Source organism: Epinephelus lanceolatus, chromosome 17 (genome assembly GCF_041903045.1).
Source record: "Epinephelus lanceolatus isolate andai-2023 chromosome 17, ASM4190304v1, whole genome shotgun sequence".
NCBI classification, from domain to species: domain Eukaryota; kingdom Metazoa; phylum Chordata; class Actinopteri; order Perciformes; family Serranidae; genus Epinephelus; species Epinephelus lanceolatus.
In genome coordinates this window covers 28,811,430-28,826,107 of record NC_135750.1, presented here as the reverse complement: position 1 = coordinate 28,826,107, position 14,678 = coordinate 28,811,430, and the positions used below count along the sequence as shown (strand labels likewise).

General features: G+C 42.1%; 2 protein-coding genes across 2 annotated transcripts; both read right to left on the bottom strand.

Annotated features, from left to right (window-relative positions):
• Positions 1 to 6,444: 6,444 nt before the first annotated feature.
• On the bottom strand, positions 6,445 to 9,563 carry ntpcr (nucleoside-triphosphatase, cancer-related). Its single transcript, XM_033612774.2, has 5 exons — positions 9,456 to 9,563; positions 8,843 to 9,005; positions 8,652 to 8,754; positions 7,881 to 8,090; positions 6,445 to 7,300 (listed from the first exon to the last, which is right to left on the bottom strand). Exons 1-5 carry the CDS (start codon positions 9,487 to 9,489, stop codon positions 7,223 to 7,225), a joined length of 588 nt encoding a protein of 195 aa, XP_033468665.1. The 5' UTR covers positions 9,490 to 9,563; the 3' UTR covers positions 6,445 to 7,222.
• A 2,014-nt stretch (positions 9,564 to 11,577) lies between these two features.
• On the bottom strand, positions 11,578 to 14,246 carry map10 (microtubule associated protein 10). The gene has a single exon (XM_033612909.2). It carries the CDS (start codon positions 14,139 to 14,141, stop codon positions 11,700 to 11,702), a length of 2,442 nt encoding a protein of 813 aa, XP_033468800.1. The 5' UTR covers positions 14,142 to 14,246; the 3' UTR covers positions 11,578 to 11,699.
• Positions 14,247 to 14,678: the final 432 nt, after the last annotated feature.

The following is a 14,678-nucleotide window of genomic DNA, read 5'->3' as shown; positions in this document are numbered from 1 at the left end:
AGATACACTTTATTAATCCCTGAGGGGAAATTAAATTGGTTCACTCTGTTGTCATATACACAGGCCTGAAATACACATACACAAAATCAGGACCTATACATGCATTAAATGGAGAGATGTCAGAGCAAGGGGGCTGCCCATGGACGGGTGCCCTGAGCAATTGGAGTGTCCGTGCCTTCGTCAGGGGCGCCTTGACAGTGCCCTGGAGGCGTGCTGGCAGCTCTCCCCCTGCCAGTCCACACTCCATATTTGGTGCGGACAGTGACTTGAGCCAAGTTTCTACAGGCTGAGTTACTGCCACCCTGTTTTATATATATAAGCACTCTAAGAAAAAGAAGCATTTCAACTGTTCAGAAGTACATTGCATCCATGTAGGGTAAGTAAATAGACACATTATCTCATAACTACAAGGAAAGCTCTCATGATTATGAGGGATCTCCTACTTAGAGGATATTATCTTCTAGGACAGGAGTAGGCAACCTGCAGCTCTGGAGCCACATGTGGCTCCCTAGCTCCTCTCCAGTGTCTTCCTGAGGCTTTGACAAAATTTGAATAACAGGTTTTTTTGTAACATTTTAATTTCAATGTACCATTGTTGTAGACCTAAAGTGAATTTTACAATCTCCAATCAGGAAAATGCTTAAAAATGCCTACATAAATGCCTATACACTGAATTAAAAAAAAAAGTTTTAACATTTTGTCAACTAACAATATGTCTCCAACTTGGTGCAATTTCCTCTAAATTTTGACAAACCTTGATAGCCTTGGCTAGTGTTCATGAGTCTCCCTAACTAGGCTCTTTGTAAGGTTCAAATATGTGTTGTAGCTCCACCTTTTCTTTATTTTTGGGCCCAAATTGTCTCTTTTGATGGTAAAGGTCACTGACCCCTGTTCTAGGATATCATAAGTCTGTTCTTCACAAGGTTCCTGCACTAAACAGCCCACATAAATGTATAAGTTTATATCCATGAAGCATGGATTTAACTGTTTCTGCAGGAGTCGAACAAATTCCAGCAGGTCAGACAGGGCTTTCCACCTGAATAATCCCAACGACTTGAGGTGCCTGCACAGTGCTGACATACTGATATTTTTGCCATCCACATCAAGTCACATTAAAATATGCTAGTGTCTTTAACTGAGAAAAAAATAAAAGCAGATTAAATGCGATAGCGCTATCATTGTCCACTCTCTTATCCTGTAGCCTAAGTTAGCACCAACTGTTAACTACCTGCTGTAATTACGAGATAGCAACTTATAATCACGAGGTAAGGTTGTCTTTGTTTTTTTGCGCTTCCACTGCATGTTAGTCAAAATTGTAAAAGCTGAAAGCAATTGAAATTTTAGCTGAAGGTTAAGCGTCAGTAATAGTTGAGGCATGTGCACTGTTAGGAGTCATTTAGTGTGTTAGCAGCGACCACAGCAACACACCCTCAGATCACACTGTATCCATGCTGATTTGAAGAAATGTATATATTATAACTATATATATATATACACACACACTATATTTATATACTGTGAAGTCACACTATCACAACTATTTAAAGAAAAAAAAAAAAGGAGGAAGATTTGAGTTTTGGCTCGACCACTGCACCACCTCTCAGCTCATAAACACTGCCAAAAGTCACAGTGTGGTCTTGGCACGTATATGCGCATAAACACATGCACGCGGCAGCTACAGTAGCGTATGGAATGGAAACAGCTCGAAAAAGCTCTGCGTTTGTGGCGCAAATTTGTCAGAAGCATCCAGCAGAAGCATTAATCACAGCAGGTCAGCAATCTGTGAATCATTATCCAGACTCTATAGAGTTGTATGACTCAGACTCTCACAGCACTGTAAAATATACCCTAAGATTGTTCAGTGTGTACACAAAATCCCCATATAAGTCATGTCCATGTGCCACCGCATTGATCTATATGATATTAGTTTAGACAAGCTAATAATCCACAATGACATCCAGGATGTGATTGGCAAATTCACATAGTTGCTGCGTGCACATATGGCACCTATTTTCTCAATATGCATGGACTACAAACATTTGGGTTTTCCCCTCCACAATAAAGACAGTTTTTGTGTATTTTTCTTCTCTGTCAAGTTTGGATTGACAGCCACATCCTTTTTGGCCCTGAGGGATGCAACACTCACTGGCCAATCGATTGATCACCATGCCCCCGATCACTGTGTCCGCTCTGTGCCCTCTGACCTCCATATCATCCACTGACAGCTCCTGACTGCTTCCTTCCCAGCTGTGGGGGTTTCAGCCCTCCCCTGCAGAGACAGAGATGCACTCACACCGCTTGTGTGTCACCACACTCTGGAGGCTTCCTCTGTAAGTGTGGGATTATATGGCCGGGCAATGGATACGTACACCATAAAAACACAACACCCACACACTTCTCCACACTTGGGTTGTCGCATTTCCTCTTGTCTAACCACTAATAACGGCCCACATGACACATCCTACCAAAGGTGAGGTAAAGTCCAGGTTTTGTTATGTAGCCAACTGAGGAGTGACTCACCGGGGTTACCACAGTCATTCAAAGAGATCCGGAGATCACAAGGAGCCATCAAGGTAGTGTAACAGGAGAGGGATGTCCTCAGGCCTCCACCCCTCCCCTGCTGCTGAAGGAAAATGGTCCTCTGGAAGGAGGCATGACTCTTCACACATCTCAGATCTCAGCAGGGAATATGTTAATAGTTGCTCTTTAGTTTCATAGATGACCCATTCCATCATAATAAGAATAGATTTATGTCCATAATTTGGTACATTATAAATGCTGCTTGTTTTATGAGTAGCAAAGGAAGACATTTGTCGAAATGATGCAAAGATTTCCCTTTTTTATTTTCCTTCCCGTGCTTCTTTGAGCTTTGATCCCGGGCTAAAAGGTAGGCTTGCAGAAGGGTGTGCTAGTGGCCCAGATACAGGCTTTGAAACCTAACACTGTCTGCCTCCAGCAGCCCCGGGGAGCCCATGAAAGTGATGTAATGGGAAGAGTGGTTTAGGAATCATCGGTGGTGGGCAGCAGGGTGGAATAGCGGTTAGGAACCTACAGATCAAATGGCTTAATTTCCACAGCCTTCGGATCCCGTTTGACATTAACTGCCCACCTGTCAAGAGCAGCGGACCTGAGCTATGCCCATTAACACAATGAGGTAAATTAGAGCTCAATTACAGCTTTCTGGGAATATATTTGAACTCACAGCGCCTGTGGGCCGTGCAGAGCCTTGTGGCACAAACGGTGAGAAGTCACATACCCAGTACATGCTTAGAAATTATCTTGATTTAGGAGTGTTGCTAAGTGCTTACCATGTGCAGGCTTTGGCACTGAGAAGTCTGACATCACAGATGCTAAGAAGCTTTAGCTCCACTTCTCTCAATGAATCACACGATCAACCTGGGAAATAAACTGTGAATTTGAAGTCCGGCTTTGGGAAAGCTGGAGCGGGCTTTTGTGTATCTCCCACATGGTCTTTGAACAATATGTCAGATATTCATCAGCCGTCTTTGGCATTTTGGCCAAGGGCTTCTCGGACAATATATCACAATACCCCCCCTCCGCCTCCACCTCCCCCACAGCTGTCACTGTGCCTCCTGGGCTGGTACCACAAAGTGCAATAACCGGAGAGAAATGTCCTCATCTAAGCTCCAGCTCCCCACCATCCACCCCGCTAACCCTCCCTCCCTCCCTCCCACCAGCAAGCTCCCTTTTGTCCTGGATTGTTGGTAAGCTCCTTGCATTTCTGTATTCTCTGTGTGTGGAGGGATAAAGGGTACAGGGTGCCACATAGACATCTGTCCTGCAGATATGGTGCAAATGCATCTCTGCGATATGGATATTAATTCACGTCTTATCCATTCAAGCCATTCTATATGGCTTACGTCACGTCAGTACATTCATGTCCCCTGACAGCGTATCCAATTGTTACAGTTGCACAATGGTTATGTATGAACAAACCCATGGTGTTAACAATGGAAAATAGCAAGCATGATAACCATATGTCTGGTGAGTGCCATTAAATATAGTAATGTAATCTAAAAGGTTTTTGAGTATGGAGAGGGTTTCTCTTCTGTGCAAATAAAGGGAAATAATTATCTTTATGGATCTGAATTGTTTGCTACTGTATCACATATTGATGTTATGATGATATGGAACATTTTATACACATTATCAAACCTATTTCCCCAACAGATGAACTGACCAACAATATTGCAAGTATTTATCAATTTGTTTTAGCTATTTCATTGGCTGATTCAGTATGAGGATATTTATTTATAAGACACGTAAAATTTTCACCAAAGATTCAAAATGTTGTGCCAATGCTGCCTGAGAAATACAACCCTCATCAGCCTAATTGTGGTGCTGTGATTAAAAGTCAACTTCGAACAATCATAAGTCCTACATTGTAAATACGACTGACTTGAAATTCAACATACAAGTCCAGCTCAATGTGCGCTGCAAAAAATCCTGAAGAACCAGGATTAAAGTCTGCCTGTGTAGATTTTCTGCCATTTTGAATTGTCTGAAAAGCACATTTTTGACGTCATCGCTTCAATCGTTGGTTCATTTTGTACCAAATTTTCTGTGGATCATTACAGGACCAAGTTTATCTACAGTTATCAAAACCTTGTTGACATCTCATTGCATAGCAAAAATACTGACCAATGAACTTTAAAAGGGGTGTGGCTCAGCGCATACAAAGACCTAGCTCAGCAACCATTGGGCCAGTCATCAACAAACTTGCAGGATATATCCATCTAAGTACCTGAAACATACCCTGAAAGTCTCATTCAAATAGACCACTAGGGGGCACTACAAATGCAAACAGTGGGTGTGGCATAACACAAGTCAGACTTTAAATCAGAAATTGTTGGCTGAATCATCACAAAACTTGCAGGATATGTTTCATAACAATGTTAAACCACTTGTGTAAAATTATTTTGAAATCACTCAATAGGGGGCGCCACCAAATAAGTACTTTGGCCTTGTGCAGAATTTGGTTATAATCAATAACAGTTGGTCTAACATCACAAAACTCAGTGGATATTTTTAACTAAGCTGTTGAAGCATGTCCCCAAAATGTGCTGCAACGGACCAATAGGGAGAGACGGTGTTGCCAAGGAAGAATGGCCTGGCAGAGATGGGACATAAATGAATGAGCATCTGTTTTATAGTCATAAAAGCTGTTAGTTATCTTTAATGCAGGTGTCATGAACTGTCAAAGGCCTTAAACCTTCCCAGCTTTCAACTTCGAACAGTCCATGCTGGCTGGGACGCTGGATTCGCCAAATGCTGGCCATGTTCTATTAATGTTTTTAATTGGTTGAACGACTCCACAATATTTCCATGTACCCCCAGGCAACAGCAGAGGCACCCCTGGCTGGGAATCACTGCTGTAAATATGCCCTTTAATATCGCAATATGGTTGCTAATCACATTATAACAAATCCAATGCATCCACACACACACGCCCTTTATTTGGTAAAACTGGCACCGCCTCTGTCACTGTTACATAACCCATCTGCTACCCTGCTGCAGGGTGAGGCTGAGGATCACCTTCCATCAGGAGAGGCAGCTCCTTCAGCACTACTGCTTAGCTTGCCCCACCATGAACCATACCATCAAGTCTAATTGCCCGTTAAGCTTTTGCCTAAAACAACAACGCAACGCCATATTTCCATGTTGGTTCAAAAATACGACCATTGCGAGGTTGACTTTGAAGCCAATTCAGCGACTGTCGGTGCCAGCAGATCCAGAGGTACGTCAGCGGTGGCCACAGAACAGATGCTGGCACAGCAGCATGTCTGACGCAGATCACAGCTGGCAGCTCTCTCTGCAGCCAGCCTGACAGGTTACATCAGTTACACAAGCAGTACAAAAAAAAAAAAACCAAGTCAAAAAAAAGCCTTCCATGTATTTTCACTTTGAAATGACCTGAAGATGCTTTAATGTTGAAACAAATATCTTTGCCAGAGGGTTTCTATTAAAAACCTTGATACAACTGCCAGACTCTGGAGCTCACGCAGAGTCAGTGAAATTCCACTTGCAGCGAGTCTGTCTGATGTGAACTATCAACAGACTCATGAACCTTGAATGCTCTTGAGCTACTTTTAAAACCTACTTCTCCTTTAAACCTAAGAATATAGCCAACTTTGTCTTAACAAATGCACTTCAGGCAAAAAGTGTTAATATGCCAGATTTAATGTGTTTGTTGACAGTCGCAGAGAGCTTCACTTCAAGTTTGACAACATGCCTCGTTCTATAGCTGTAAAATCGTTCAGAGACCTCTTTTGAGCTGCACTACTGTAATAAATCCTTCATAAATGCACTCTGACATCTCAGAAATCCTATAGTCAGTGATACTATTTATCCTTCACTGTAATCTGGCTGCACATGGACAGAGATGCCATTATCTCCCAGGATGGAGCACAAAATCCCCAAAACAAAAGAGAATCATATTTATTTTGAAAACAACACTGAAGCTTACCATCGCTATGAAAACATTTGCAACTGCTGAATAAATGAACAGTTTCCATCTTTAAACAGAAGAAATGATAACCAGAGAAAAACAATCTCATTGCAGAGAGACAGTAACTGTTTATTTTTCCATTTCTTCCTTCATGCTAGTGGATGAATAAACCATGAAAGGATTGGACATAGCTCCACCGTTAAATATTGATTGATTTTCAATGAGCACATCCTCAGGTTGACTAGACAAACACAATAGGGGGGGGGGGCTCACACAGCACAGAACTAAATGAATAAACAGGGGCACTGCTTTGTTTGCCCCGTTATGAAAGAATTAGCAGCACTTGTCCTTGTGGATGAATTAATATTAGAACTGCCTGCTGGAATCTCTGTAAGACCAACAGCTGAATAAAAAAATAAAACGCAGCTGTTTTAAGGACTAGCAGTGTCTGACTCTGAGAGCACGGGATATTTACACACTAACTGAACAATTCCCCCGTTGTGCTCCATCTCACAATCAATTATTCAGCATGCAATCCATTTTGAGGCTTTATGAGAAAGGAAAAAAATGAATTGAGTACATAAATACATGCATGTGACACACTAACTCTTCCAGCAGCTCGCTGTGCCCCCTCAGGTCAGGTCAAAAACCCAGTTAGGAAGTGTGTGTAGTTTCACTGAACAGTCTGGCTGTGTGTACTGTATGTGCACCGACACAAATAAAACTTGTCAGCACAAAAATGCAGAGGTTTCATCAGGCTGTTTGTTGTAGACAGTTTTGTAGTGCTGCTATAATGTCTTGTAGAATGGCATTTCTGTTTTCCTTTGACACCTAAGTGGGAAAAGAAATAAGCAAGAGTCATTACAGATGGTAGATAATGTAAAATTATACAATCTGTGTTCAAGATAAATAACACAGGAATATCCTATCCTATATCCTATAGGATCTAAGCCTCAGACAACACAGTGTCCACTTTGAGATTATCATCAACATGTTGTAAACAACTAATCTCTGACCTACCGTTTTATAAGTGAAATTACAAATCATATGTTTGCCAAAAATGTTTACACTGCCACATCACCTTGTTAATATATAATAAGCACTCGAGCACAGTGAGTGTTTTGCATGACAATATCCATAACTGAGTCTTCCGTGATAAATTATTTTGACATTTGAGACCACCCTTTGTTGTTGAATCAGTCACGCATGATTTAAGAGTTAATCCTGCTATAGGAGAGGGATAATGCAGGGCATGCCCCTTATGTGTTAGTGGGCAGACTGACTGCCCCCTAAGACCAAGTGGATACAGTGTAAACACTGTCCTATAGCTATTGTGGGTCTTAACAGCTCCTAAAGTGACCTAAATATCTTTATTTTTCCCCCCAGAGAGTGTGCTGGTGTTTGTACTCACAGTGAAGACCTTGACATCCCTCCTGCTCCGCACCTCCTCCACGAGACCCAGTGGTTTACCCTTGGGGATGGGGATGGTGCCCAGGATGGTGCAAGAGGAGCTGTCTAAAGTCTGTCTCACCGCCCTGATGAACGACTGGCTGAAGAGCTCCATTTTGCCAATCTCGTCAATGACAAACACCTTCCTGTTCCCCCCATCTGCTGACCCGACCTGGAGATGAGGGTTGTTAGCGTTAAGCATGAGCATGCATAAGTGTCTGCTTGCACAATCTATAAATAAAAGGAAACCAGTTGAGTTTAGACAGTTATCGATAAAGAGATTAAACAGGTTACATTGGTGGCCATGTGGCTAATCTAACATGTGGAAAAAGCTCATCATGTAAATGTCTCATGGATGTGTCTGATAGCATGCCAGTGACAGTGTCTGCATGTCATGCACAACGGGTGATCAGCAGTGATTACAGAGACGCTTCGCCTGAGATGAAAGTGGAATATGTGCCGCCAAGGCACAGACACCTTCCTTTACAGCACATGTGTAGGCGTCACTCCAGGCTCACTTTACATGCCGGATTAATCACGGTCAGTGACAGCCAGACGGCACCACGAACACTAAAAATGTCACTCTGGAATTTATGTGTTTGCAAGCTTCCAATTATTCCATCAATTCTGAGAAAATCAAAGGTTTGATGAGTTAAGTTGGGGAAAGACAGGGGGAGTGTTTTGCTTACTGTGATCTATTGATGAGTTTTAAAAGGCATGTGTGTCGTCTTACATTTCTGAAGAGGGGGAGAGCCAGGTTTTCAAATGAAGGCAAGTCAACCACATACTGCCCAACTGTGTATTCCCGTCTGCCATGGGATGACCCAGCAGCGTCTCTGCGAGTCAAAATAAGGTGACAGTCACTCAAAAACAGCACGATAAAAGAGAGGTGGTTTGATTTGGATAGGATGACAACCCTGCTACCTGACTCTGGACAGGTGGCCCCTCTCTCCTGTCACTGTGACTACATCAAAGCCGACTCTCCGGCCTCCCTCTCTGACCTCCTCTGTGTAAAAACCCTCAACTCCCACTCCTGATGACACTAAAGCCTCGCAGGCTTTCTGGACCAGAGTGGTTTTCCCCACACCTGTAAGCAAAACAAGGGACATTGTTAAACAACTGCAGCATAACAATTTAAAGCTGGGGTATTGTGGATGTCTTTAATCCATGTATTAATGATGATAGCATCTTATTCCTTCATCAGTGCTCTGAGTCCACTGAATTTACAAAATGTTAAACCATCTTTAAATAGGAATGACTGAGTCATATTAACTAAAAACCTGTCAAAATAGTATTTCAAATGTTCATTCCTTAGATGAACGTCTCTTTAGTATGTAGTAGGACACAGCTACCATAAAAGTCGCCAGTTTAAAGAGATATTATCCGGGAAAAGTAGCTAAAACAAGCTAACTTTCATCACAACCGACCTAAACGTTTACTGACTGGGACACAGGGTTAATACAGCTGACTGACTGCTCTGGATTTACAGCGACTGTAACGTCAACAGCACCGGACACGCTGTGTGTGTGTGTGTTACCTGGAGGTCCTGTCAGGAAAACGTGTCTTAACATTTCAGTTTGCACCGTTCACCATGCTGCTGCAGTACTTCCGTACACATCGAGCTAACGCATGCGCGGTAGGCACCACACCAAAGAACTTTATCATGTCATATTTTAAGCATAGACTGAATAATCCTAAAACAATGTTGAGGAGTAGGCCTACTGAATTACACGTAATGAAACTACAAGTAATTAAACTATAGTTTATCTACATTTCATATACAAATCGTTAAAGTACTTTTATTTGAGTCACTACTGAAACTAGAAACAATTTTGAGCCTTGTAAGCAATGCGATATTTTTTAAATTTTACAATTGCCTTGCACTGCACCGCAAAAAGGCAGAGGCATGTCAAATAATATTTTGAGCACTGATGAGGACGTTTGTTTTGTGTTTTGGCTTAGGAGAGGGGCATACTAATTTAAATAGTTGTATTTTGTGTGTATTTCACCACAGATTAAAAAACTGCATGCTGTCTTTGGAAAATGCCCAAATCACGACATTTAGCCTAACCAGAAACTGTAAAAACAGAAATTATCTTTGGATTTTCAAATTTCCGACAGTCCTTGGAAACATCATGTGCGACGAATGCTTACGTCAGATAACTAAAAAGAACAAATCTGAGCTGAAAATAGTAATATTTCATCAAAATCACTTTATTCTACGTCTCATTTAAGATTTGGCCAAAAAAAAAACCACAACCCAATTGCACTAACTAACCAGTATACTGACAAGAATGGAAAACTAAGGATTTTTTTTTTCAACTCCAGGATTTTGTCCTCAACTTTTGACTTTCAAACATGAAAGGGTACGTTTTAAAACTCTAACTAATTTATGGTGCAGGGAGGGCCGTGCATTTTCTGCCAGTCACTCACAGAGGCTCAAGGGAAAGTATTTGTAGCTTCAGGGAGGGTAAAAAAAACGATGTCACACCCCAGTCACCGCCCTCCTCTGGTAAAAGACAGTCCCTAATTCGTATCAGTGAAGATTCTCAGTCATCCAGGTCATGGTAATCATAAGTAGCTTTTGTTAACCAACCTAGATTTCGCCCCAGGTTAGTTTTGCTGTTGTCTAACTGCAGTTAGACAGTAATTGGTACTTCGCTCTAAACTAGCTTCCCCAACACTGATTATAAATACAGTGGTTTGTTTAACGAGCAGGTTCAACAGCATTTAATAATGTAAAACACTAGTTAAACAAGATCTAAGTTATAACCTTAAGATATTTTGATAAAAAAAAGTTATTCAAACAACAGACATTATTTAGTTGTATGAATCTGGAAACACAACTCCTACTTAAACTTTTACTTGTGTAAAATGAGCAAAGCCACTGTGTACACACTAAAAAGTACTCTTAATGCAGACTTTACCCTGTCAGTGTTTTTAATTATTGTACTGGACTAAACTTACTGATGCATAATGAATAAAGTTTAAAATCATAGTTGGTTGAAGAGGAACTGGTCTAAATTTAACTGCAGTGTACATATGGTATAAGGAAGCTGTTCCATGCTTAATATAGATTTAAAAAATCTTGATCTGAAAAGAATTAGAGCTGCCAAATAAATAAATGTAGTACAGTATAAAGTATAATTAGCGTAGAACTGTGATACTCAAACTACAAGTATTTTAGCATTCTATTTAATTACAGTACTTGAGTAAATGTACTAAATAATAATAATGATGAACCACCACAAGTGCAAATTAGGTTTAGTTGTCCATCTGGAAGAGCTGCCACAGAAATCCTAAACACAACTGACATGCAAAACACACAGCACTTTTAAAATGAACAACGTAGCTGTCTCTGTTTTGCTTACCAAATAATATCAAGGGAGAATGCAAAGTAGCAGGCGATATTTAAAGGAAACACCCTGAAATCAGAGGCTGCTGCCCTCGGAACTCTGGGAGATTTTCAGCTCGTGACAACTCAACTGGAAACGAGAGCTTACAAGTTAAATGATTTGCATAAATGGTGTGCGCAGGGAGATTTTCCCTCCTCTTATATGTCACTAAAAGACTCATGGTCCAACAATTTATGCAAATTCCCAGTAGCCCTGTAATAACTGAGTGATTAAGACGTACAATGATCACATATTTTACACACATTGCCACAAATAAGCTTGTCTTTATTTAAAGAAGTTGTCAGACATCATAATTGAAAGGAAAACTGACACATATCAATTTAGACATTTGCTAGATGTGAACATAATATGTGATTCTATATTGTTTAAATAGTGTAACCAGGGAGTTTGTTGGCCACTAGCTCAGAGATATGCTGATACTCCTTTCTGAAATCCAGAGATCCCAGCTCATCCTCCAGTTCCTCTAACTCTTGTGGCTCAAAGGAGGATATTGATTCTACAGAGAGTCCTCGAACAGGGCCACTGTTCTTAGTTGACACACTCCTCTGACCTCTTGATGATATGAAACTCTCAGCACCAGAGCTCCTCTCAACTCTACTACTCTCTGTCATCTGTTTTCTGGAGCATATGGTTTGCAGGGAGGACGATGCATCTCTGTCACCATCGTCGGAGGAGAAGCTGAGGGCCGAGGCTTGGGTCCAAGGTCGGATGATGTGCGTACCCCTCAGGGCACGCTTTGGAGAGCTGGGGGCTTTGATGGGCACAGGGAGGGCTGCTGTCCTCTGGAAACCCTCGGAGCCGAGGGAGTCGGGGCAGAGAGGAGACCTGGGAGTCTTGGCTCTGGAGGGCTCGGGGCTGCTCATGGGGTCAGGGGAGTAGGCATCGCTGGGCTCGAGGCTGTTAAAGTCATCAGCGTAGTCAGCCTCCTCGTTTCCTTCCCTGCTGGAGTCTGAGAATGAAGATTTGGGGCTGCTGTGTCTGCTGCTTCCTGAAGATTCAATTTTCTCTCTGTGCCTGTCTGATTGAGACTGTGATTTGACTCCAAGTGATTCACTGTGATGCTCATTCTTGTCTTTGTTTTGGGCCACAGCGTGCCCATCCACACTGGGGATGTGAATAAATCTCAAGTCTCTTTCAGAGAGGGATGGTTGCTCTGAAATTCTCGGAGAGACTTGTTTACCATGAACTTTCCAGTGAAGTGTTTTCTGTTTAAGTGTGATTGTTTCTTGTAGTCTGGAGTCCGCTGGGATACTTTCCATCATTGTCTCAATATTTTCATTAAGACTAGAGCTCTGATTAAATGCTGATTTTCTTCTGCTGGACTTTATGATCTTCTTGCTTGACTTCATCTTTCCCTTGGCCGTACCTGACTGTGCATCAGTCTGTATTAAATCCACGCATTCACGACATTTGACTTTAAGAGGAGAAATCTGCTTCAGTCTGAGGTTGAATGTTTTAGTTGTGCCATAAACAAGCTTCTTCGGAGGAGATTTATTGGAGCTTTGACTCTGCATCAAAGCCCCTTCTTGTTTGTCTTTCACTTTCACAGACGCGGGCCTAACCACTGGTGTAGAACAGTACCTGGGGGGATGTAAATGTTTCGAATGGGGATTAGTCCCCTGTCTGGTTTTCTGCAACATTTTTGTTTGTGCCTTTTGTGGTGTGTTTCCATGCCCAGCTGAAGGCTCTGCTGAAGAGGGTGTGTAAATCCAAGATAGATTGGGATGAACAGACAGGGGTTGGTGTTGGTTCTGGCCATTCAACTGTGACAGCTCAACAAGGAGAGCATTTAGTAGAGGCAACTGTCGTAAGGCTTCCCCGAGGACATTTGGAGTTGCCCCACTTGATTCTTGGTTTCTTGAAGTGTTTTCATGTCTTACTTTCTGGTCCATCGTCGGAGAGTTTGTGCCTTCACTTCCATTTCCACCTGTCTCTTCATCTGAGTCTCCGTATATAAAAGCCTCTGAGTCTAGATTCAGGATTTTGTAACCCTCTCCTTCGTTTTTGCTTTTTTCCTCTGCAGTATTACTGTAGAAGAGATGAGGTGGACAGAATATAGTTAAATCTTCAAATTTGTTTTCTGTTTCATTGACTGTCTGAGGCATTTGGCTTCTCAGCGTCTGCATGGCAACACCATCATTGTGTTTAGCCTCATTTAGTTTTTGTTTGTTTTGGATGCTAACACCAGGCTTGTCTGATGTGGGTGAACAGTCATGAGGCAGCGATTCTGCAGATGTGTTTTCCTCCATGGAGCTTTGTTGTGCATGCTGTCCTCCATGTACACTGGTGCTTTCTGTGATATGTGGCAGTAAACTAGCCCCCAGACTTAGCAGTTTGTAACTCAGGGAAATTGATCCAATTCTCTCCCCAGTGAGGTTGCATATACCAACAACCCCCCTTTCACCGTGAGAGGAGGGAGTAGATAGACCATGTTCAGCCTCGTCCTGCTTGATTCTGTCCATCGCTTTGGCCAGTGAGATGAGTGAGGTACCAACTAGTTTGGGGATCTCTTCTTTCACATCCAGCACCATGGCATACAGAGGGGTGTTAGACAGATGTGTGTGCAGTGTATTCAGGTTCATTTTAAAGAAGCAAGACTTCCCTCTGTTAAAGACGTATCCTCCCCGCTGCATCTGTCCACTATGTTCTTGTTGGTTAATGCCACCGCTGCTCTGTTGAGGCTGGTAAATTAGCAGAGTTGGGAAGTCCAGCAGTCGCACTCCAAGAGCCAGCTCGTCGGAGAGTTGACTTTCTTTCTCGACTTGGATACACTCCACCAGAAGCTCAAAGGAAAACAGAGTCTCCATGTTATCGCTGTTTTGTCCCCCTGACACCCGAAAGCCGCGCTACAACCAAAACTAACAAGCTAACTAGCTAGCTTTCAGTTAGCTAATCCGCGTATTGAGCGTTTAGCTTCTATCGGCTCCATGGAAACAAACAGCTGTCGCGAGCGTTGTGCGTCACTCACTGCCCCGGGACACCCGGGAAATGTAGTTTCAGGGGGTGCTTAGCGTATAGCACAGGTTTCAGTTTTGTTAAAATCAGTAATAGTGCTAGTTTGTTGTTATGTTTTAACAATTAGGGCGTAGTGTAAATGAAAGTTATTGAGGAAGTCTATTCCCAAAATGAATATAAAGGAGAGGAAAAAAGAAAAAAAAAATCAAAATAATCTTACAGGTTGCTACAAGAAATCATGACACATTGCAAGTACAGGTCAAATGGATATGAAGATAATAATTTACAGTGGTGGTTGAAATACCTTAAAGCTATATACCTCCTGAGACCTGCACTTTAGTTTGGAGTGCATTTTTGATTTCTCTTAGATATTTGGTATCAGTAGGACC